Consider the following 24,449-nt stretch of genomic DNA (forward strand, 5'->3'; position numbering starts at 1 on the left):
TCCTCCTATGGGCCACTCGATCACAGGAACTGTTGAAGACTCAAGATAATGTGTCTTTCACAGTTCACTGGGCGTAGGTGAGGTAGAAGCTAGGATGAGGAAGCACACATTTCCCAGTAGCACTCAGGAAGGGAAATGAGATATCACTAAGCAGCCTGATGTTGACCAAGTCACAGAGCTGACTTCCTGATGGGGTCCCAGGACTCACTCTCACTGTTGCAACAACTTACGATCAGTTTACATTTAACTCTGGCTATCATGAGGAGTGAGGAGCAATGGCTGGTGATGGATGGCAAGTCGGGTTCTTACTGCCTCCTGACCCCTGGCCTCTGCAAAGGGTTGCAACAAGAAAGACTGAACATGTCTCTCCAAGCAGGCCACCCAAAGTCAGCCACTTTCTCATCCTAGTGGTAATTTCTTCCACAGTCGCCAGATGAAGTTATCAACCATGCAGACATGTGTAGGCCTGGAATCTAGCCCTACACAGGACTGCAGCCCACAGCAGATTTGTAGCTTCCAGGAAAGCGATCCCTACCCTTAGTCTTGGTTCTTCTGTCTGCAGCTCTCCACACTGTCCCTTCCTCTGAAGGAAGCTCTGACAGAGAAAGGGACAAAGTGGTTTGCCACTGCCAGGACAGAGTCCCTATAGTCTTCCACATCCCTAGATAGAGCTTAAGGGACTCCCTCTCACCTCCCAAGCCACCAAGCCAAGATCAAAGCAAGCATCGGGTAGGAAGGTCTCCAGAACTCCCCCTAAAGCCCCAGCAAGAGAGCCCATGAACAGAACTACCCAGTACGTGAGGGGCATGACACCAGCCAGAGGTCAGCTCAGGAAGAGTCTGGAAAGCAAGCAAGCCCCAGCCTCTTGCTTTCTGTCGCAATCTCCAGAGTGAAATTCAAAAGGAAGCTAGCCATTAGATGGCCTTCGCCCTAGTCAGTGCGTGGGCTCAGCAATGCAGGGAGCCGGCATCCATAGACAACCGCCCAGCCTGTGCCTGGACCGAGGATGCCCAAGGGACAGTCCACAAGAACACAGAGGGCAGGGCTGACTCCGGCTGGGCTCCTGCAGGCCCATTCTTCCTAGCCCTTCTGGTCTTCCAGCAGCCTGGCCTTAGTCTCTTAGTCCTAAAGGTTCAACCTGTGGCCAGAAGCACCTGGACGCATATGCTATGGACAAGCAAGGCACCTTCAGCCAGGGCCTGAGCAGGCTGCCTCCCAGGGCAGTCCAGACACCCAGCTCCCTGCCTGCAGCTGCAACATTCTCCCCACAAGCACCCGCCTCCAGCACACGGAGCCAGCGGAGAGGCCCGTGGGGCGGGGAGGTGGCCCTCAAGCCCCTCTCCCGGTGGAGAAGGACAGGGAGCATGCACAGGTGCAAATGCACAGCATGCTGCTCGGCACAGCCGGACACATGCACATGATGGGGGCTCCCCCATGCGGGGGCCACCACAGCTGCCTGAACAGGGCTGGGTTGTTCCAGCCAGGAAAGGGACAGGGCATGGGAGGGCAACCAGGAGGCAGGGGCCCCAGAGCAAGCAGGACAGATGCCTTCATACATGGATAACAGACAGGGGAATGGAAAGGGAAGGATGTAGTCAAGGTGCAAAGGGTTAGGAGGCTTTTCAGCATCCTGTTTCCAGTCTTCCCTAAACCAGGCCTGCAAGTCAGAAGGGGGAGACATGGCCTTTGGCTTTTGGGGGCCCTGAAGAGCCCAGAACACAGCGAGCTGCCTCCCTCAATGAGGTGCCGGCTAAGGGTCGGTCCTTAATGCCTAGTAGAGGTACCAGAGTGGCCGGCCCCAGAGGAAATGTTCCCTGAAGGATATTGGTCTGTTTCTATATCAGTAACCCTGGCCAGCCAGCCCCCTGCTCTGTCAGGAGGGGGCTCCATCTAGAGTCAGAGGCCAGGCGCCCAGCTCTGCCCTGTGTTTAAGCATCAAGGGACCCAGAGCTGGGTGGGCACTGTGCCGGCTCAACCTGAACCTCTAGTAAGCAGGGAGGGCAGGAGCGTGCAGCGTGGTCAGTCCGTGCGAGCATTGCGTGGTACCTAGAGTGTCCGGGGCAGCATCCACACAGGCACCCTCGGCACGGTCTGCCTTTACTGGAAATGAGGAGAGTATAGTTAGTCCTGGGGGTGGGTGACAGGACCGGAGCAGAGAGCAGGTAACTGAGGCACTGTGACCACCTAGGGAGTTCAGGCTCACAGTTCCCCAGCTGCAGTGTTTGTGTCTGAGCAGGGACAGCAAGAAAGGGGAGCGCGCAAAAGTCTTCTGCTGCCTGGGAGAGAAAACGGTTCTCTATTTTTGGAGAAAAAGGATCCCTGTGTTTTTCCTCCAAAAATACCCTTTCCTTCCAAAGCCAGAGTGTGGGTTCATGTTTTAAGAGATGTATTATTTTTTGCTATACACATGCCAACAAAAATAATAATAATAATAATAACACATGAACCAAGATGCTACAGGAGGCCAGATGTGGGTGGAGACAGTCTGGAGGGTGACCACTGCAAAGCATGCGCCTTTTAGGGAGGGGGGAAATGTGCAGTTTAGCTTTACAAACCAATTGGCAAGCGGCGAGGGTTTGCCACACCAGCCTGTGATCTGTCAGTAGTGGGCTTTGATTTATTCAGGAGGCAATGGCTGCCCCCAGTTAGAAGGAGAAGAGGCCTGGGGACATAGCCATTTTTAGAAGGACTGATCAAGTACATTCATTCATCTGGGATTCCACGAGTCCACCTTCTTGCCACGGCCTGGACTAACAGAGATCCTTAGCAAAATCCCAGAAAATAGTGACCCTTTCTAAGAAATCTCCCAGACTCTTGAGATTTGCTTTCCATTAGTACATGAAAGCAGGTTTAAGTTAAAAAAGAAAAAAAGGGAAAAAGGAAAAAAGGGAAGGAGAAAGACAGACAGACAGACAGACAGACCAGACAGACAGCAGACCTCAATCTGGTCTATAGAGGGAGTTTCAGGACAGCCAGGATTAAGCAAAGAAACCATCTTGAAAAAAAAGAAAAAAGAAAAAAGAAAAAATAGAAAAGAAAAAGAGAAAATTACAAAAACACATCTTTTTTTTTCCCTCCAGGCCTTCCTTCTTCCTGCATAGTTATAATAGCATGTCACAAACTTCGCCCCTGAGGAAAACAACATATAGGACCATCTCACATCAGAAACAAACAAGCCCTAGGAAGAAAGTACCCAGCAGTCCATTTTCCCCAATCAAACACTTTTTCAAACACAGCCGCTGTGTTCTGCGTCACTGACTGCACTTGCCTCCCCACTTAGGCACAAATACATCCTGCTCTAGCTGGCATTAACAGAAATTAGAATTGGAACTTGGTTCCAGAGAGCACGCTGCTGACTAGGCAAGCTAATTCTGAAACTGTTCATGCAGGACTTTGAGCACCCTGAAGACTTCTGCCCAAGCATCCACACAGGCTTGGCATTCTAGGTAGACAAGCAGCTTTGGGCTTCTCAGACACTCGGGAGATGTGGGACAAAGGCTGGATGCTTGTGCTGACTTAACACAGGGTAGTGCATCTGGAGCATTCTCCATGACTTGACCCAGGGTTAAATAGCCTACTAAGCAAATGAGCACCTAGCTCCTTGAACCCCGGCCCCCAAGTCCATCCTGGGAACAAAAGATAGAGGCGGTCCACTTCCAACACCTTTGACAAATGTCCCTTTGGTTCCCCAGCTCTATGGCTTCTTGAGAATCCTGGGCCTGAGGCCCAGGTCTGCTATAGAAACCATGGCTGATAGTTTTGTTGTCTAGTTTGGTAGCCACTGACCACATCTGGCCACTGAGACTCAGGAATGACTTCCAGCTGTGTCCATTTTAATGAATGTCTTATGTGGCTTGTCATTGTTGTCTGAGAAAGCATGGCTTGAGAGCCTGACAAGATCTGGGGATGAGGAAACTGCTCTCCACAGCCTTCGCTGATTGGTGGGTACCAAGGACCTCTGATTTGGGCTGGTGTGACTATTCCCTCTGATGCCATTTTTTCCTGTCCCATCAGCAAAGTGAAGCTATATTGTATCTGCAAATGCTTGGCCGATCTCAATCACAGGCAGATGCCAACTGGGCAGCCCATGAGGATGACAAGCCCAGTGGAGGATAGGCCCACAGACACTGGCTAAGGGCAGACAGGGCAGATGGGCACCAAGACACACAGACACCTCCATCTGTGAAGACTAGACCTGTACGGACAAGAAGGGCAGAGCCAGGGCTAGGGGGTTCCTTTAGGCACAGGGTAGGAGACGGTGAGAAAGACGACAAGCCCACAAAGGACAGTCACGGCAACTGCAGTCACAAAAAACACTGTTAAGGCCCAAGCCTGAGCTCCCACCTGTCCTGGCTCCCCTGACCCCGATGCCCCCAGTGTTTACATCCTAGTCACATAAGTCTCCTCGGGAACAAACCACCCTCTGCACCTTCATCATGAGGTGCAACACACCAGGAAGGTACCTGTAGGTAGCTGAGGGAAAGGTCCTGGGTTCACACCACCCACTTGCCCAGAAAGATAATGTCGGCTGGTCCTGCCAGGGAAAGCATAAAGCTGTGTCCAGAGCCGGACAGAAACATGGCCATTGACTCCTGCTAGACTGGCTGAATCCAAGGACAGCAAGACTCTGGGGAGCCAGGCTTGCTACACACACACACACACACACACACACACACACACACACACACACACACACTTAGCATTTAGACAAGAGCCTAGGGATAGGCTCACCCCACTATTTGTGTCCTAAGTAGCAGTTTTCTGTACACTTCCTATGTTCTTGGTGCTAAAGAGGGGATTTAGCTGCTCCTGGAAATGGTTAGAGATTCTACCCCACCCTCCATTACCTCAGTAGCAGGTATACATCCCAGTGAAAAAGTGGGAATCCTCACTGACAGAAACTATTCCTCACTCCCTCAGCACTTAGCTCTCCAGGTTCCCCAACCTCCTTGAGGATCCCAGTGTCTGTGCAAAGGACCTGTACACCCTTCCCGGGGATGGCAAATCTGCTGCCTCAACTGAGCATTTTGGGAGCAGGGTGTCCTGGAAGGACTGGGTTGGTAGTCATTAGCCCTCAGGGAAGGGTGTGGAGGTACAGGCAGGCAGGGGCCACTGACACGCAGGGAAGACAGAGGAGTGGCAGGGTGGAGAGCGGGGAGCCACGGAACATACCGGAGAGCCAGGGGGCTCCCGTGGGTCCTCACCTTGAGTCCTGCTTTCAGGGTCAGCACCTCATCCCAAAAGACAGAGCAGACGAGAAAGGGGCCCAAGAAGGGCAGTAACAGTGATTAAAGCACTTGGGGGCAGCAAGATTTTCCAGATGGGGGCAGAAGAGGAAGAGAGAGAGAGAGAAAGGCTGAGACGAGACTCACGCAGAGAATGCTAAAGCTACGGCAACAAGTGCAAGGAGCTGCCAGAGGCCAGAAGCCTCCTGAGCAACTTGACCCCAGTCAGGGTGCAAGGGTCAGACAGTCAGGGCAGCGTGGAGACGAGACAAGAAGCCTCCAGACCCATCACCTTCAGGGCAGTCTTGGTCCACCTGGGGCACAGCCCTGGTGTCCATAACCAAAGGGACTCCCAGCCCCAGGGTCACTGGAAATAGTGCTGCCAGAGGGGCAGACCAGAATAGCGCTGATGGACAGTGAGGAGCTGGAGTGGGTACCCCTGGGCACAGTGAGGCTGCCAATACTCTCCTGTTTTACCCACTCGAAGGCCAGGTGAAGCTCTTTTACCTTCACATCAACAACCAATGCTACACTAGACGGCCTCTTTTCAGCTAATTTTCTTAGTGACCAGGGTGTGCCATCATTGGCTGTCCCTTTAGCTGATTCAGAGAGCTTTGCCAGTCTTTGCAGTTCAGGACACCACCTATAAATTCCCCTTTTGTGAGATGGGAGATGACAGTGCCGTTCTCCGATGGACAGAGGATGGGTTCAGCCAAATTCCACCCTCCCCTGGACAAGAGGATAATTTTTTTTAGATATTCTATGTAATCCTGGTATCTGGGAGGGCACTAGGAGTCAGGCAAATCTCCTTCTGAGACCTAAAGTCTATGAGCCATATTCACACTGTACCTTGTGGACAGGTCACTGTGGGGAGGGACACACTCTGCCTAAAGGCCTTGAATACCCAGGCAGATGCACATTGAACTTGAAATCCGTGAGATGGTCTTTCTTTACTTATAAGTGCTATGACGACACAGTCTCTTTCCTTTCTCTACCAAGCAGATCTGACACTGGATCCATATCTAACCAGCCTGAGCAAGTGGTACCTTGGAGACCATCAGGGACCAGGAGAGAGAGAGAGCGAGAAAGAGCAAAAAGGTAGGAATATCCTTGGAGGTATAGGAAGGGCTAGGGCACCTTAACCTCCTCGGGAGGACTCTGGATACCCAAAGGCTATCTATCAGGTAGCAATGCCCCTCTTCTCTTCTGGCAGCATTCTGAATACATTCTCCTCCCCACTAGAGTGATGGGAGGGGCCCCAGCTGGGGCTGCAAATTTCAGCAACATACCTGAAGAGCACACAGGAACCAGCCTCAGAGTTCCCCGTGGGGCAGGCCCATGGGCAGGGTTTGGGAGGATGATCCAAGAAGCCCTACCCCCCACCCAACCCCCTCGTGCTGCCCGAATCCCTGTGAAGAGGCTATAACTGAGAAGTGGCCCTGGGTGTGCCAGGACACACAGTTACTTGCTGTACATAGAAGCACACACAGGGCCCCATGGTAGCCCTGCCCCATGACACATGGTATACACAGAGGGAGCAAGGCAAGATGGGTACAGCATACACCAGGGCAGCTGGAGGCAGGAGGAACTGACCTTGGTGATGGCTCTGGCTGTGGCTCCTTCCTTCAAACAGAGGAACAAAGAGTTAGTAGCTACCCCCTCTGGTACCCCATGGCACATACAGGGGCCCAGGAAAGGGGACCTCCCTTGGCTCCCTCTAGGATCTGTCTAACCTACTCAGGCCTCTGGCCTCAGACCTGACACCTCCGCTTACGCCCACAGGTTGGGTTGTATGTAATGGAACCTGGTGCAGAGAACCATTCTCCAAGAGTATATGCCCTCTTGATGAGGTCCAGGAACAAGTCTGGGTGGAGGAAGGGGCTCCCAAGGGAACTGTGGTCTTCTGACCCAGGGGGCTCCTTTATTGGATATTAATGGATGCTCATTTCAATACAATCGTACCAGTATAAAGTTTCAGAAAGAAAATGCAGCTGAAAAAAGCTCTTGACTTAATGGAATTTCCCTCCTCCTGTGCAGTTTTTCAGTGATGGCAGGAATCAGCCAAGGACTTTGCCGCAGTCCGTGGTCATGCTTGTTTTAAGGCCAGTAGTCATTCCCAGCCTTCAGAGCTATTTTGGCCATTATCTGCCTTGCTGGGGTTGGTTCTTTTTAGTGGTAAGAAGTAGATGGTGGCTGGATCTTATTTAAGTAAGAAGGGAAGTTGAGGAGTGAGCCCTGGTTCCCTCAGGAGGGCAGTGCCAGGTCAGTCTTTTGTATAACCAGCACTGAGATTCAAGCAGCCCTTGGGAGCTCAGACAGCCTGAAGAGTTGAGGGCTCACTTTTACCCATCCTATCGACCCTAACTGCATCTGGAAATAGTTAGAAGATTTCCTTTCTTGGCTCTGGAGGTCACAAACACAAAGTCAAGGTGTAGATAGTCCTCCAGTGGACTCAGGAAATGTCTGCCTCTTCCAGCTTTGGGGGTTCTACATCCTTGGCTAATAGCTTAGCTCTCAAGTTTCTTCTTCTATCTTCCCCTTGTGTACATTCTGGCTTCCTGGCTTTCCTTGCCTGACCTCTACGCAGACAGTTAGATAGTGGCTGAAGCTCTTAACTTACAGCCTGTGCAAGGGTCTTTTTTCAAATTAAGGGTCACATTCACAGACATGTTTTGAGAGTTAGTGCTCATGCACTGTATTCGTGTGTATATGAGGATTAGAATATACCATCCATTCCTAAATGACTTGAGTCTCAACTCACTGCAGCATCAACTCTGTCAGAAATCACTTCGTTGTCTGTTGAACCACATAAAGGAGGTTAGCAAGACTGTGGTTGCCCTGGGGGAAAGCCCTCCACACACAGGTATGAGTCTCACAGCAAATCATTCAGTTACTGGCTATAATGGAGAGACCAGCACAGGGGGACAGTTCCTCTCAAACTTGGAAGCTTGATAAAGGATCTCTGGCTACCAAAGTTTGAAACCCGAAAGGCAAATTCTATTTAGAGTCAAGCTTCAGTAATCACTAACCCCTGACCCTGTTAATCGCTACTTCTGCTGACCTGAGGGCAGTTCACGTGGCAGTAAGTCACTGTACTAACATCTCTCCTATTTGTAACAATCCACGATGTTGCCTTCATTCACTTGTCTCACTGACCCATGGTAGAATTCACTGGTCAGGGGAGTCCTCTGTAGGACCTTGAAGAGGCTCAGGATGAATGGCATTAGTCAGGAGAGTCCTGTGTGCAGCCAAGAGGTAGTCTAGAATGGAATCCATTAGACGTGAACATCCTATTGAGGGCCTGAGGTAGCTGAGGAGTGGGTATCAGTCTACTATAGAAGAGTCCTTTCCACAGCTCTCCTGGAAAAGCATCCTCATTTCTGACTTCCATCAAGATGATTGATTGACTGGACCTGAGTCTCACACCTACTTTCTGCCCTATCTGCAGCCAGTGCTCTGTAGCTGAAGTGCTTCTCCTCAGGAATAGCCCTTTACTATCCAGACAGGTTAAGAATGTCCCCAGATCTCCAAGTTCAAGTTTCTTATAGGGGTTCTTAACTTATTTTTCTTCTGAAATTTGACAATGAACATCAAGGAGAAATTAGGCTGTATTCTTTGTAGTTTGCAGGAAACCTCCATCAATGGCTGAACATCCAAACCCACCTCTGAAGATTGTGCAACAGGGAAAACAACTCAAGCCTTTGATACTCCACAACAGGTACAGGTACTACCTGTCCTGGGTTTCAATAACATACTCTTCGCTGACTTCTTTCTGAATGGTATCGATTTCCACTTAGTTTGGATATGAAGTATCTCCTTGAATGTGTCATGGGCTGAGGTCTTGGTGCCCAAATAGTGGCATCATTGAGAAGTGATCGAAACAACCTCATCCCTGAGTTAAGCCATTCATGAGTTCATAAAGAATAGGTTATTCGCAGGTGCAGGGGGTGTATATAGAGACAGATCAGTGGAATGTGCCATTGAAAGGTGAATCATGTCCCTGGCTTCTTCCTGTCTCTCTCTTCTTCCTAACTGCCACAAGATGAACAGTATTCACCCATTACACCCTTCAGCCATGATGCTTCTGTCTTGCCACATCCTACAGGCAATGGAACCAACCAACCATGAACTGAAACCTCACTTCTTGGGAGACTTCCCAGAGCATCTTTGAAGACCTGTACTTCCACTAACCATCCCTTCAAGATAGTGTAGGTTTGTTCTAATATGTGATTCAAGCCTCTTCCAGACCCAGTCATTACCCAACTTGAAACCCACTGTCACACTCTTGGGTGTTTGTTAAAACAGAACCCCATTTTGTCAGCTCCAAATCTGAGTTACCTAGAGCTTCAATAACATGACAACATAATCAGGTTGTTAAACCCACACAAGTTACTGACAGTCCTGGAGTAGAAACACAGAAGTCAAGGTGGCTTTGGCTTATGGCTATGTCACTACAGTCTTTGCCTGTGACTTCATTTAGCTTCTTCCCTGTTGGTTTCTCCAAAGTTCTCTCTTCTTAAATGGAGATGATGAATGGATCCAGAATCCACTCAGAAAATCCAGGTGTAAAATGGTCACTGGAGGTCACATTAGCAGGTTCGGAAGTGCCCACATATGTTTAGGAACAAAGCCTACCATCCTGTCTTTCCAAAGGCTCTTTGGAAACAGAAATTTGGTTGGGGCTCTATTCTTATTCTCCATTTCTGTGGAAAGCAAGCACTTCTTCATACCCATCACTGGTCCAAACACCATGAGTCACAAATTCTGTAACTGAAAGACCAGCAGGTACTACTGTGAACATGCTACTGCCCAACACTGGGAACGCAGTGCTGGGACACTACTTCCCACCTAAGCATGAGCCATGAATGAGTCAAATGATGCTTTATCAAAGTCCACTCCTTACCCCACCCACCTCATGCCCATCCCCTTAATCAGCTACTCTTCTAGGGATAAGATCCTTAATCCAGCTAGCAGAATCTAACTAGTCTTTAAGACTAGTAGCCAAGCATACCCCAGGGCTTTTAGTCACTGGCCAAAGTTCTAGAGCCTCTCAGGAGACCCAAGCTGCCCACTCTACTTCAGTGTTCCAGCCTTAGCTTGGGAGGAGACCCTGTGCTGACCTGAAGGTGAGTCCAGATTTGCTCTTGAGATTCCTCAGCAGCTCCAGCTGGTTCAAAGGTGGGATGAGTCTGAGGCAAGAGAAGAAGAGGTGAGTAAGCCTAACCCCCTAAGAGCTGAGGCTCAGCTCTGTACACCCACATCTACTCCATCCATGGGAGCAAACAGCAGATGCCAGAGCATGGGTGCAGAACACCTGAAGCTCTGGGCTCAGTGCCTCCACCTCTCCCAAGCTCCAGGGCTGTCTTTATCTCTCCTCCCCCCCCCACCCCTTCTCATGTTGTTCCTGGGGCCTCAGGCACAGGAAATGGACAGCAGGCCATGAGGGCCCAGCCCTTCAGCATGGAAAAGATCAAGGGAGCAGATTCCAGGTAGGGTGCTCTTCCCAACCTCTCTTCTGCTCTATTTCCCTGACCCTGAAAATTTCGAGGAGCTGCAAACAGCACCCCCAACATATTCAAGGTCTCAGACCCTCAAGTCCCTTTGCAGAGCTTCCTTGCCTCCAAAGGCTGGAATGGTGCAGGGGGAAGGTCACAGAAAAGGGCTTTGCTGGGCAAAGAGAAGCTCATTTCCAGGACTATAGAATGATTATCCCGAGAAGAAAAGTCTGATCTCATCAGGCCCTGATGCTTTGCGGACCCTCGGCACATAATGTGTCTCTGCTCCTTTTCCTGACCTGGTCACACATCGCTGGCAGCCCATGCTAGGCCTCTGCCTGCCTGCCCTGGCATTTGGTCAGTCCATTGCCACAGACAGTATTGGGAAAGACACGTTCCAATGCGGAGGGTGAACCCTTGCCACACAGGGGTAAAAAAAATCTTCTTGTCCCATCTCATTTTCAGCCTTAGACCCTCAGTTTCCTCCTGGCAAACGCCTGTTCCATGAAATTCCCACCTTGTTTTAGAATAAACACAACAGTCCCTTGGCTCCTGTGACCCCAGGCCCTGTCACTCATTTCCCAGTTCTGATCCTCCTTGCTCCAGGACACCTTTATGCTGCAGATCCCTCTTGTGTCTCTTTCAGCGCTGGCCTCCCAGAGTCCCGACTACACACCAGGCTCCTCGGGACACCCCCACCTCCTCTGGTCTTTCATTCTTGACCCCTCAGCTAAAAAGCACTGAACTTGGGTTCTTATGCTTGGGTTCCTACAGCAGTGAGCCACCTCCTAGATCAGCATTGCCAGCCCTCCTCTCTGTACTGGAAATGTCCTGTCTTCCTGTGTCTGTTCACCTCACTGGGACTCTCTAGACTCTCACCATCTCTCTGCCGCACCCACACTCCAGTAGGTCTCTCTAGCATGCCCAGCAGCCTTACCGGTCTCCCACACTTAATGGCTCCCCAGCCACCTCTAAAGCAGAAGGGCAGCTGAGTTCACTGGCCAACTTGCTCTTCACTCCAATCCTGTTCCTCCAGGCAGAGACACACCCTACACCTCTGAGCCACTGCTGTCTGGTTATCTTCTCCTCCCCTCTCCTTTTACTCCCATAGGTTGCACAGGCTCTGGCAAGGGTAGCTACATCTGGGCCTTCTTTGCTTCACAGCCACAGACCCAGGGCCAGACCTAGAAGGGCTTGGAAAATTCTGGTTTAAAATAAAACAAAACACCACAAGTCCTGTGAGCTTCTCTCTCCCTTCCCTTTTTGGCCTCCCTTCCCCCAAGCCATTCATTGTCCTTGACTGGTCGGCATGAAGCAGGAGCCTAGCAATCAGTTAGTCAGCTGGTGCCATGAGGGCCGGCCCTCCACTTTTTCATCCAGCCCTGGGGCCTGGAGCAGGGTCTCTGGCACAGCCCTCTGCCTTGGGCTCCCACACTCACCACTACCATGTAGGCCAGGTTAGACACGTAAAACCAGCCCTCCCAGCCACACTGGATGCATGCCCAGGACACACAAAGCAGCAACCAGGGGCAGACACATGGAGTAGGGCCGTGCACATAGCTGGTCACCCCTGAGCAGTCACAAAGGATTGGGGTAGGAGCAACCCCAGGAGAGTATGGACTAATCCGGGAATACTGTTGGTCTCATGGGACAACTCCAGCCACACAGGTTGGAGGATCTGGGGGACATTTTCTTTCTGAATGTGGTGCTGGCTGGAAAAGATAGGCTAAGGAGAGAAGCATGACAGGACAGGACATGGATCCTCCACCTGTCAGGAGACTGGGAGCCCTGGGAGAGGCAGGATATTGGATGCTACTTCCACAGTTTCCTGTGCCTCTGGGGTCTGGGAAGATATCCAAGGGCCTACCCAGGAATCCTATTTTGAGAGTCAAGTGCTTAATCTCCTAGTCCAGTCCCTATAAAAGGTAGGAGACAGGTCACAGCTCTAGAGAAAAGGACCTATACCTGTTATTGGACCAGGTCAGGAAGGGCTGACCCATTTTGTAAGGCTATGCTGGGAGCATAGACCTCACCCGAGCAGGGTAAGGAGGTGGCTCACCTTCTACATGTGGGGTACGACTTCCTGGGTAGCACAGCTACCTGCACATGAACAAAGACTGTTTTCTGCTTCCCAAATTGGCCCTAAACACAGCAAGAGGAAGCCACCACCCAACATAAATGGCTCTGTTCCCTGGGCCTTCATGCTTTCTCCACTGTGCTATAAAGACTCCAGTGTCATGAGGGCACTCAGACGCTGGAAGGGAGAGTCTAGGGAAGATGTCCACAGTAAGAATCTAGTCTGGGATGTGCTCCTGGTCCTAAACACAGATCCCTTAGAAACACAGTTAGTCCCACGACCGACACTGCTCATAAGCAGAGGCGGGGTTAGGGAACCACAGCTGTAAGACACGGCAGAAAGCAGGCCAGAGAACAAGACACACTGAGGACAAGGGATCCAGCAACAGGGAAGCAGAAGCTAAGGAAGCAGGAGTCAGAGAGGCAAGGTGTGCTCACACTGGCCCAGAAGGCGCTATAGGTTAACACGGGGATTCCAGGCAGGAAGGGGCCATCGGGTGACAGGGTCTGACGATGGTAGCATGAGGACTATCGGGCAGTTGCTCTAGGATGGGGTATGAGCTCTGGAGGGCTTGCCCCACCCCGAACTCAGACAGACGAGAGCCACACACATCTTCCATCCCATGCATGTCCTACCTGGAGGCCCCATAGGTTTGAGTTTGTGAGCTTTCAAGGGTTTCACACATACATACACACAAAGGGAAAAGAACCAAATATTTTAAAAGAACGGGATAAGAAAAAGAAAATGAAAAAAAAAGTTAAGGGAAGTAGGGGGAGACAGCAGAATAAAGAAAATTAGCCCGTAGCTCAGTCCTGTCTCAATGCCCTGCAAGGCGTGCGGAGCTTGAGGCACAGTCAGGTGAGGGCTCAGGGCTACAGAGAAGTCTTGGGTGAGTGCTGATGGCAGAGCCATCTTTGTCCCGAGCAAAGCCTTGCCAAGACTGATGCAGGCAGAATGTCTACAGTCTATCTGACCATTGCTGGTTGTCTGATCCCTGAAGATGACCCCCAGCCCAGGCGTCCTGACAGAGCTCTGTGCCCATGTTACTTGGGGATGGCTCAGATAGACAGAAACATGTGGAATGAAATGGTCTGACTCAGTTAGTGAAGCTGGGGAGACCTGGTCTGACCTATCTCTCTCTCTCTCAAGCTTTGTGCACACAATTCCCAAGCTAGTGCTGCCACCTGTCTCCTGAGCAGTGGCCTACAGGCCAGCTGGCACTGTCTCCTGGTAGCCCCCAGAAAGGCACTTCCTGACCTTTCCTTGCTTTCCAGATTTTCCTGGAGTGTCCTGTGTTTTGTGTTGCTGAGGATGCTGGAGGCCCCCTTGATGATACGACTTTCCTAGCTCTAGCCTCCCACTATAGTCTGGGTTATTCCCTATATGCATGCACACCATAGTTGCCCTGGTCTTTGCTGGAGAACATAGTCACCTCTGTACTTTTCAGCCTCCAGTACTAAGGCTAGCTTTCATTTCATAGAATGTCTTGGAGTGGGCATCACAACACAATGTACCCAAAAGAGGAATGGAAAGCAAAGGATGGGTACATGACTAAGAAATAAAAGCCACAACACCGTAAAACAAAGAACAAAATCAATACTGTGAAATAAACCACACAGAATCCTTTGTGGAAAAATACATACACTTGAAAAACAAATACAAATGAATGGGGTTTAAAGAACAAATGTAAATTAAAAAGCAAACCACCATGCAGGGTGGTGAGGCTGGGCCTGGCGTAGTACCTGTACATGGGGACAGTGACTGTCCGCTCGTAGTACTGCCACGTGGAGTGCAGGTCGGTGCGTGAGAGGTTAGTAGCATAGAATCTCCAGGCAGACTGCAGTGGAAAGAGGTGAAATTGTTGTGGCAGAGTTGAGGTTACCCATCTCCAGGGACCTCACCCACATAGAACTGCAGCCCCATGCCTGTCCTCACCCCACAGAGTCAGTTTAACCTTGTGGCACAAGCAGAAGCTGGTGGGGTATAAAAGATACTCTACTTCTCGCTCAAAGTGAATCTGCAGTGAGCCTTGGTGATCTTCTTCCCTTCTGTCTTCCTTGACATCGAGTGGGTGACTTCATTGCCTCTCCAGTCTAAACAAGTCTTACTCCCAACCCCAAGAGACCTGGGAATGGGGACAAGCCTGGGAGTACTGGACTCCTTTTGCCAGGCACAGTTATCCAGGCTTCTTCACTGGCTCAGGTCTTTCCCCATTCTGTATACTTTTTTTCTTTTTTGTATATTCATCATAATCCACACAACATGAAGTCCGCCATTTTGACTCCTTTAAAGTACACATAGCATTGTGTGACCATAGCAACAATCTATCCCCAGCGTCTTACCCTTAGGGAGGCAGGCCCATACATAAAGTAGATACTTCTGTTCTGACCTCCCGCCAAACCCTGGTAGCATCAGTCTTTCAGTCTCTACGGATTTGACTGTTTTGGAAATTTCCTATCATGGAATCTCATGATTGTATGGTCTGCCTGTTAGTGTCTTGCATGGAGGGAAAGGCCCTTGAAGCTGAGGATTGTGCACATTGTGCACTGAGCTGCATCCCTTTGGGAACTGAATAACACTTGATTATACGGACAGATCACATACATTTTGACTATCCACCAGTGAGCATAGCTTACACATATTTTGACTATTATGTGTACTATAAACATGGAGGATTTTGGCTAATCACCTGTCTTGGATCCTAACAAAGAAGTGAACATGTGGAAAAGGCAACAATGTTACATGTTATGTGGGTAACAATGTTACATGTCATGTGGGTAACAATGTGGGCAACAATGTTACATGACACGTGGGTAACAACTTTATGTGTCACCTTTCTTTTCTGGTTGTTTTGTTTATTTGGTTGGTCCAGCCCCCCCCTTCCATTTTTCTTTTGGAGCCAAGGGTAGAATCCAGCCTTGCACACGTGAGACAAGTGCTCTACCACTGAGCACAACTCTGATTATGGCTTTCTGAGTCGTGGCTACACCTTACATCCCACCAATGGTGTGTGAAAGTCCAGTGCCACTAAGTTCCCACCAATGCTTACTTTCTATTTTTTAAATTTTAACCATTCTGGAAAGAGTCAACTGGCATTTCATGATTTGATCTTCATTCATCTAATGGCATCTTTTCACATGTCTGCGGCCAGCTGTCTCTCTTCTTGAAAAAAAAAATGTTCATTCAAACCCCTTGCACCAAAACCCTCTGGGTTGTTTGTCTTTTGTGCTTGAGCTACTGGAGTTCTTTATATATTCTGGGTATTAAGCTCATTTCTAAACCTTTCTCCCATTCTATGGGTTGTCTTGTCACTCTTGAATGTCCTTTGAGGCACACGCTTTTAATTTTGATGATCTCTAACTTTTCTTTTATTACTTGTGTTTTGGTGTCAAATATAAAAGATAAAAACAATAAAGCTTGCTTACTTCTAAATAGTTTAAAAGATTTAGCTCCCCCCTACACACATCCGCAATATCTCACTATATATCCCAGCCTAGCCTCAAACTCAAGAGCTTCTCACCTTAGCTCCAAAATTCTGGGATTACAAGTAAGCACCACAAAGCCTAGCCAAACATCATCTTTTTTTTTTTTTTTTTAATTTATTTTTTGGTTTTTAGAGACAGGGTTCCTCTGTATATCCCTGGCTGTCCTGGAAGTCACTCTGTGGACCAGGCTGACCTTGAACTCAGAAATCCACCTGCCTCTACCTCCCAAGTGCTGGGATTAAAGGCGTGTGCCACCACTGCCCAGCTATCATCTTTTTAAAAATAAAAAAATAAAAACAGCATGATGACACATGTCTATTATACAGAACCTAGGAAGCTAAGGCAAGAGGCATGAGTTTTAGGCCAGCCTGGGCTATAGAGACTCTGTTACTAGCAAACAACAACAACCACAAAACAGGTTTCCAGTTGCCTAATACCATGTGTTGAAACAGTTCTCATTAGAAAACTCGGTGCCCTATCTGAAATCAGTTGACACATGGGCTCACTGTTCTACTGGAACACTTGTCCTTATATGAAAACTACACTCTTGTTTTGGGTCTTTCAGATTTATTCATTTATTTAATGTATGAGTATTCTATATACATATACACCTGCGTCCCGGAACAGATGGTTGCAAGCCACTATGTGGTTGCTGGGTAATTAAACTCAGGGCCTCTGAAAGAGCAGACAGTGCTCTTAACCGCTGAGCCATCTCTCCATCCAGAGAACTACACTGTTTTGATTGCTACAGCTTTGCAATAGATTTAAAATCTGAAAGTGTAGTAGTCTCCATAATTTGTCCTGCTTCAGTGCTGTACTGGAATATCCAGAGTCCATTGTAATTCCAAAGTCATCTTAGGATTAGCTTTCCCATTTCTGCATAAAGGGTGTGGAGGGCACTGGACCTGCATGCCAATGTTTGGGAAGAACATTTGAATGAGATTATGTCATCTAGTCCCTGAACATGGGATTTCTTTTTACTTACTTTGGTCTCCATCAATCTTTTAATAACATCAAGGACTACATGAGGTCCAGGCTGGTCAGGCTGACTTCTATAGAATGCTTTGAGGGCACAGAAGGCCTGGTAACTCCTGTGAGACTCTGCCTCCATGTATTTTTCTGGTTGAGTGCCAGAATCATAACCAGGTGATAATCCTCTTGAAAAATCAGGGTTTTGTTGTTGTTGTTGTTTTTTTTTAACCCCTGTACCTACATGAGGGCTACTGGGGTCATTGCTAACCAATGCTTTGGCCCCAAATATGTAGAAAAGTCATTTTTGCTCAAAGGAAGACCCTTTGATCAACTGTTCTACCACAATGCCTTCATCCTGTGGTCATGATTCGTAAATTGGTTGGAGATGTCCTGAACCTCTGGGAACCACCCTGAAATTCACAGTGGGGAAACTGTGTAGGCAAGACAAATAAGGAGGCGCTTGTAGGTGAGGCAGGAACAGCTATGCTATTACTCTTTGGTGGTACTAGACTCACAGGGTGCTGTTGAATGGCTTTTGCATATATAGCAGTGGAACTCAATTTATGCTGCTCCCTGTTAAACCTTTTGGCCCCATGGACATGCAGTTATTTTACTTTTCAAATGGACATTCTGGTCTTTTTTTGTATAATTTGAAATTACAAAACAATATCCATATATTTTATGGTGAAAGCTATACAGTTCAGACACAAAAGGAAGCTGGACCCAAGGTTGAGACAGTGACGGCCACATCTTTTAAAAGAAAGACAGATACAGAGACCACATTCATCTGGCAGGAAATCCTGGCTAACTCCAGAGTCCAAGAGGAATCTCTATCTTCTCCATGCATGTTCAGTGGCCTGCACACCTCACCTGCCCCTAAATGGTAAGACCACCTGAGCAAGCGCAGAGCAGGAAGGCACAGTGTCCCCAGCTCAGGCTGAAGTGGCACAGGTGTGCCTCAGGAGCCACTTGCTACCAGACTCAACCTCTCTAAGCTGTGGGTCTCAGAGATGCAGAATAGGTGTGATGAGACCCTTACCTCACAGGACACTGGGAATGACCTAGATGGTTCCTGAGACAGTATGACCTGAGCCAAGTGACCGCTGGGGATAGGTCCATGCAGCAGCAGTACCATGAGTCACTAGGTGTCACTCAGATGTGTAATCTATTCTTATGCTGAACACAACTTTGTTTTCCCAAACATAGGCTATCGCCTATCCATAGACAGGGGAGAGCATGGTACAGCCACTGCCAGTGCCGGGACCCTGGTTCCGGTGCTGGGCCTAGTTCCAGTGCTGGGACCCTGGTTCACTTCTAGGTGAGGTAAGATCAGGACAGGGGTCGGTCCCCAACAGGGGCTAAGGCTCACCTGGATCAGACCTGCCGCAGGGTTCCGCCGTTTCTCAAAGTGTTTTTGCCGATGCTGCTCTTGGACTTTCAGGGCAAAGCCGGATCCCAAAATGCCCTGCAAGTCACTGAGGTCAGACCACACCCTGGGACCGTGCCCCTCTTCTCCCTCGCCTACAATACTTGTGTTTTGTGGGTGCGCCTTCCTACATCCTTGGAATTATCTAGCACTTCCAGGCCACCTCTGGTTAGCAGAAGGCAGTGCCTAGTGATCCCAATCAGGAGCCCTCCTAACCTGCTCTGTCCACCAGGCAGCTGCAGACAGCTCCCCTCTGCCAGCCCCAATGCAGCAGTCAATATACCCATCCCACTCTGTATGTGGTAAATGAGAACCTCCACTATCTAGAATCATTCAGATGGGAAAGCCACAGAAATCAACAGAGCTATGTGAGAAGGCCTGATCTGAAGACACTAGAAGTATGCCTAAGGAGGCTGCAGGCATCTAAACCAGAACAGCCTCACTCTGGTCTAGTCTGGGGCCCTCTCTAGGGACTGTAAACCCCATACGACTGTGTCCAAGTTCACAGGTGGGCTATCGCCAAGCCTTATGGGGGAGCCTCTAAGACCCCTAACATCTCCAGAGCAGGAAGGCGCACAGGACTCACAGCTGGAAGAGCGAAGAACGAGACACCAATGAGGGTAAAGGTCGCTGCCAACAGCCTTCCGTTCCAGGTCTGAGGGTACTTGTCCCCGTAGCCAATGGTCGTCAGGGTGATCTGAGAGGTAAGGGGCTCTGGTCACTTGGGCAGGCTGGCAATGGCCTACCACAGAGGTCGCAATCCCTGGCCAGATGTCCCTGCTCAGCCATGGGAAGTTCACCCAAGTAGTTTAGGGGAAGCTGGACACTGAAGGCCATTCAGACTTTGGCTGTACCTACAGGAGGGTCATCCTTCCTTCACCATCCATACTAGGGCAAAACAAAGCCAGGGTCGTTAGGCTTTCCTTTATTCTGCAATCCTCAATCTTAATTCTACCCTAAAAGGGGAATCATTCCCAAGGCTCCCTAGTTCACACTTGAGAGGGTAGACTACACAGTTTGCATAGGGCACCAAGCAAGGAGAGCCGTTTTCATCCAGATGAGTTGCTGGCGTTTCCAGCCCCTGTTCTGTGCTCAGAGGAAGGGGCACCAGTTAACCGGTAAGTGCCCACCCAGTCAGGAGACAAGATCAAATAAGTGCAAGGATTCCAGGTCCACAGAATGCTAGGGGTCAGAAAGGCCTAGGAGAGCAGGATTCAGGGAGAATGGGGGACAGTCTAGGAGATGGTCGGGCCCAGGAGGGGAGGAGGCAAGGGGTGGTGGGTAGAAGGTGGCCAAGAAGACAGATGGGTAGTAGCGAGGGTGCTGCATTTTAGAAACCCGTGGACATTTTAAAATACAAGGATTACTTTGAAACAATAAAGATAAAATGTTTGCTTCAGTTTTGAAAGAGAAGGAAGACCTAGGCCTGAGAAAATTCTGAAGAGAATGGGCTACATCGCTCTCACAGAACCCTGGGGCCAGCTGGTTACAGTTCAGGACCCCAGGGTACCAAGCTTCCTCCCTCAGCAGAACCTGGGCATACACACTCAGACAATCCAGCTGCTCTTGCTCTGTACCTATCACACAATCTCCTCTGCCAGTCATCTCCAGCCTTAAACTCCCATCACTCCCAATAGCCCTGCTTCTTCCCAAAAGGACACAGGGTTCCAGACCTGTGGGCATTAGTAAGATCTCAAATAAACTGCCCTGTGGCTTCACCCCAGGGGCAATTGTCTGACCCTCCCCCAGTGACTCTGCAAGCACAGCCCCTGCCTAGGTCATTACTTCATGGCTTGTCAGGTGACAACAGCCTCTCCCTGTGCCTCCAAGGAGTCTAAAGCATTGGAGGAAGGGCTAGGAGAAACCCATTTCTATCTCATTGGAGTAGGTCTCAGGGCTAGTGTGGGCTCTAGCTAGCAAGATCAGAAAACAGGAGCTTAGGAAACCTGTCTTCCATGTCCACTTCAAGCAGAAGTTCAAAGATAACCAATAGGCCCTTCTGGAAAGGGGCAGTGAGAAAGGACTTCTGGAGTATCCTAGGCAGAGTCAAGGATGGGGAGCCTCAGGCACAAAAGCCACTTGGACAGCAGCAAGTCTTGGAGAAGCTTTAATTAAAGACACTGTCAGAGGGCTGCGGACCACCTAAAAAACATCCCGGAGAGTCAGGGCCTGTGTTTTCCATTTGCACTGTGTGTGTGTGTGTGTGTGTGTGTGTGTGTGTGTGTGTGTATGTCTGTGCACATGTGTGCATGCACACATGCACACACACATGTACCTAATTTCTACACGGCTCCTGGAAATCCAAACTGAAATCTCCATGCTTTCGGAACTCTCCCTTGTCCCTCACAATCAAAGACAGGATTGACTGGAAACAGAAGGCCAGCAGTAAGTACCTGGAATGGTGTGGCAGTTGGTCTTGGGAATGGAAGGCTAAGATAACAATGTTGCCTCCACCCTCACACTGTTCCAAAGTTAAGAGGATCATTCGAACTCTGGAGCTGGGGAGCCCTAGGATGGCTCTATTCTGGTCATTACTCTTAGAGCCTCAATATTCCTCCACCCTAATCTTCCTCCTACATAGTCCATCACCAAGTGGGGAATTGCAGGAAGTAAGGTGGAGAAAGGAGCCCAGTCTGTCTCATCTACCATCACTAGAAGCACATCAGCCTCAGTTGTCATTATGTCCACAGCCAGCCACCAGGTGTCCTCCATGAGACATGCCCACCCAGCCCAGCCTAAAGGCTAGGTCTCTCCTTCAGGTCCCAGGGGTCAGGGTGCGTGTCCTTAGGATAGCAGTAACCAGAGGATGTAGAGGAGAAAGGAATGGTGACCAGTGACCGGGACTTACCAGACCCCACCAGAGTGCATCCGCGTAGGTGTCAAAGTGGTCATTCTCACCCTTTTCTGCCAAGTACACCAGAAATGAGGCCAGGATGAGGCAGAGGAAGCCAATGTACCAGGCAGTCACCAGCTCCTGCAAAGGCGGGAAGCCACGTCATTGTCCCTCTCAGGCCAGCCTGGAAGCCCAGCATGGGAACCCTGCCCTCAACTGTGCAGCTCGAGTGACTTAGAGGATGGAATCCCCTCCTGGTGCCAGCAAGGTACAACTAGAGCAGACACTGGTCAGGGTTGGCAACAGGGCTTGTCCTGGATAATGAAGAGTGACTGCCGACTGTACAATGCAACTTTCAACTGACCGCAGAGCATCAGCGGTCCTTTAAACACCCTGTCCATGGCTGGGGAGGCATATACCCCACAGCCAGCAGCTGGGGTCCCACTACTGTGGAGATATCCCCAAGAAGGGATACAGGTCCCAACAGGCATACACTCAGTTCCCAACACTCTGGGTGTGCAGTGCAGAGAAGGGGAGAGACCAGGCCTCTAGGGAGGTCAACTTCCCAGTGCTTGCCCCCACAAGACCATGGCTGACAAAAGGAGAAGGCAGGTAGGATAGAGAGCATTTGAGTCCATGAGAACATAAAGAGCATAAAAGCCCCATAGACAACCTGTCAGAAACCCGGTCTTGGCCACTGAGGACTCGTCCAACACAGAAATATGTTCCCGCAGCCACCCCACAAGTACCCTGTTCGGCAGCCACCACAAGCCACAGCTTAAACAACCCCTAAGCAGGTGATTCAGGCAGAGTATCGATCCAGGCCCTCAGAACCAGGAAGGGAAATGCTCAGCTACAGGGGCTGCCAGCTCCAGAGAGGATTGCTAACACTAAGAATAGAAAATAGCTTCTGAGGACAGGTGAGAAGACAGTCGGCCATGGGATAAAAGGAGAGGCTCATTTATATCTTGCCTGGTCCATGACTACATCGGCTTAGATCAGCCCAGAGTCTTGAGGTCATGGTAAACAGCAGGTCCCAGGCCAGGCCAGTGCTGCTCACCTTGCTGTGAGCGTAGACCACCGATCCCAGGAGCTTCCAGGTGCCACCCCTCCGGTCCATACGGATCATCCGCAAGATTTGCAAGAACCGCAAGCTCCGAAGTGCAGATGTGGCAAAGACATTGCCCTGGGAGCCAGCAGCCAGCACAGCAATGGAGGCAATCAGCACCATGATATCTGTGGGAGACAGGCACAGATCACAGCATCTCCTCCCCGGGGCCCCCAGAGCACGACTCAATGGCCCCGTAGACATGCAAGGTCATGTGGGGCCCTGGGAAGGGTGGTTTTCAGTGCCCACCCTGCCTACCTGTGGTGTCCAGGAGAGCCTGCCCAGAACCTAGTCTCCCTCCCAAGACCTAGGCCCCGTCAGCCATCGCACCTCCAACTCTAAGTCGGTGATAAGAAGGAACCTCCAGAAGGTCCTACCCTCTCACTCAGCCCATTATGGACAAGACAGAAGCAACTCTTTCCCCAGACCCAACACTGGTGGGCATGCCCACCAGGCCTCACCAATCACACAGAACGGCTTCCTGGCAAACTTGAGCCTGCCCCTCCAGCCTCGATACCGGCAACAGCAGCCTGCAGCCCAGATCCTCACAAAGTACTCAACACCGAATACCACGATCGTCACGATCTCCTGGGAGGTGGGAGGAACACGGATGAGGATTCTACCAGGCCTTAGGAGGGCTACCTCTATTCTACATGACACTTTCGGGACAGGGATGGATAAAGCCCCAGGGATCAGACGCTAGAAATCAGAGCTTCAGGCTTAGCTCAAACCCCACGGGGCACCTAGCTCATGTCAGCCAGGATTGAATCCCTGCTAGAAACAGATCCTCCAGGGACTTACTGCTGCGGGCAAGTCCTGGCCTGTTGACCACCAGAGGAACCCCCCTTCTCGCCTCCCTTCTGAGCTGGATTGGGAGGCTCTAGTGTCACTGTGAGGGGTGGGCACAGCAGGGCTGAGCTGAGAGACTTCCAGCCATACCAAAAGGAGAACAGGTTCCTCTAGAATCCAGGCAGCTCCAGGGCAGTGGGGCAAAGTGGGTGGAAAAGCGCTCCGGTGGGATCATTCTTGAAGGGCCACCTCCGTTACCAATGGCAACAGAGGAATTACAGTCCCGTTTCCATGACACCCACCCCTGTCCCGTCACAGGGTTTATGTGAGTGAGCATCATGGCCTCCCACCCCTTCACCCACATCTTCTGGGGAGCACCACACACTCCGGTGGGGGCACCTGAGCACGGAGACTCCAGAGAGCAGGGCGGAAAGGGAGGGGGGATGGTGAGAACTGCTGGGTGTTGTGATATCACTTCTAGGGACTAGGAGGCTGGGAAGGGGCTTGAGGTCTCTACACCACAATGCTGGGAGCAACAGTAGCTGTGTGTGCAAGAAAGGACACTAACTATCTGGAGGAAGCCGTGTATGCAGAAGGCCTGACTCACTCAGACAATCAGGGTTGAGGGCAGAAGCAGAAGCAGAGGTCCAGAGGTTGGGAGGCAGACTGCTGCAGAAGTCCGTTTCCCGGCCTCGAGGCCTCTCCCCATTCCCTGCCCAAGTGTGGGGCTTACCAAGATGTAGAGGGCCCCCTCAGAGCTCTTCTCGTACTCCTTGATGGTGGAAAACACAGAAAGCACAAGGCAGGAGAAGACTAAGAGGAACCTGCGGAGGGTGAGAGACACGCAGTCAGTCAGTGAGAGACACGCAGTCGGTGAGAGACACGCAGAGGGTGAGAGACACGCAGTCAGTCAGTGAGAGACACGCAGTCAGTCAGTGAGAGACACGCAGTCAGTGAGAGACACGCGGAAGGTGAGAGACACGCAGTCAGTCAGTGAGAGACACGCGGTCAGTGAGAGACATGCAGTCAGTCAGTGAGA

The 24,449-nt window shown here is 50.3% G+C and overlaps 1 protein-coding gene across 18 annotated transcripts in view; it reads right to left on the bottom strand.

The window, feature by feature from the left end:
- Positions 1–24,449, bottom strand: part of Kcnq2 (potassium voltage-gated channel subfamily Q member 2) — a 60,036-nt gene that overhangs the window by 14,559 nt on the left and 21,028 nt on the right. For 7 of the 18 annotated variants that reach the window (XM_021194306.2, XM_021194304.2, XM_021194299.2 and 4 more), the window contains exons 2-10: positions 24,144–24,234; positions 23,083–23,209; positions 22,574–22,749; positions 21,529–21,654; positions 19,267–19,377; positions 18,624–18,719; positions 14,540–14,634; positions 10,346–10,414; positions 6,819–6,848 (exon numbers count right to left, since the gene is read on the bottom strand). In XM_021194306.2, the coding sequence (XP_021049965.1) occupies positions 6,819–6,848; positions 10,346–10,414; positions 14,540–14,634; positions 18,624–18,719; positions 19,267–19,377; positions 21,529–21,654; positions 22,574–22,749; positions 23,083–23,209; positions 24,144–24,234 (921 nt within the window). Of the gene's footprint in view, positions 1–2,046; positions 2,101–6,818; positions 6,849–10,345; positions 10,415–13,432; positions 13,463–14,539; positions 14,635–18,623; positions 18,720–19,266; positions 19,378–21,528; positions 21,655–22,573; positions 22,750–23,082; positions 23,210–24,143; positions 24,235–24,449 lie in introns of all 18 variants that reach the window. The other 11 variants (XM_021194298.2, XM_021194300.2, XM_029535858.1 and 8 more) reach the window with 3 other exon arrangements.

This window comes from Mus pahari, chromosome 3, assembly GCF_900095145.1.
Source record: "Mus pahari chromosome 3, PAHARI_EIJ_v1.1, whole genome shotgun sequence".
Classification (NCBI taxonomy): Eukaryota; Metazoa; Chordata; class Mammalia; order Rodentia; family Muridae; genus Mus; species Mus pahari.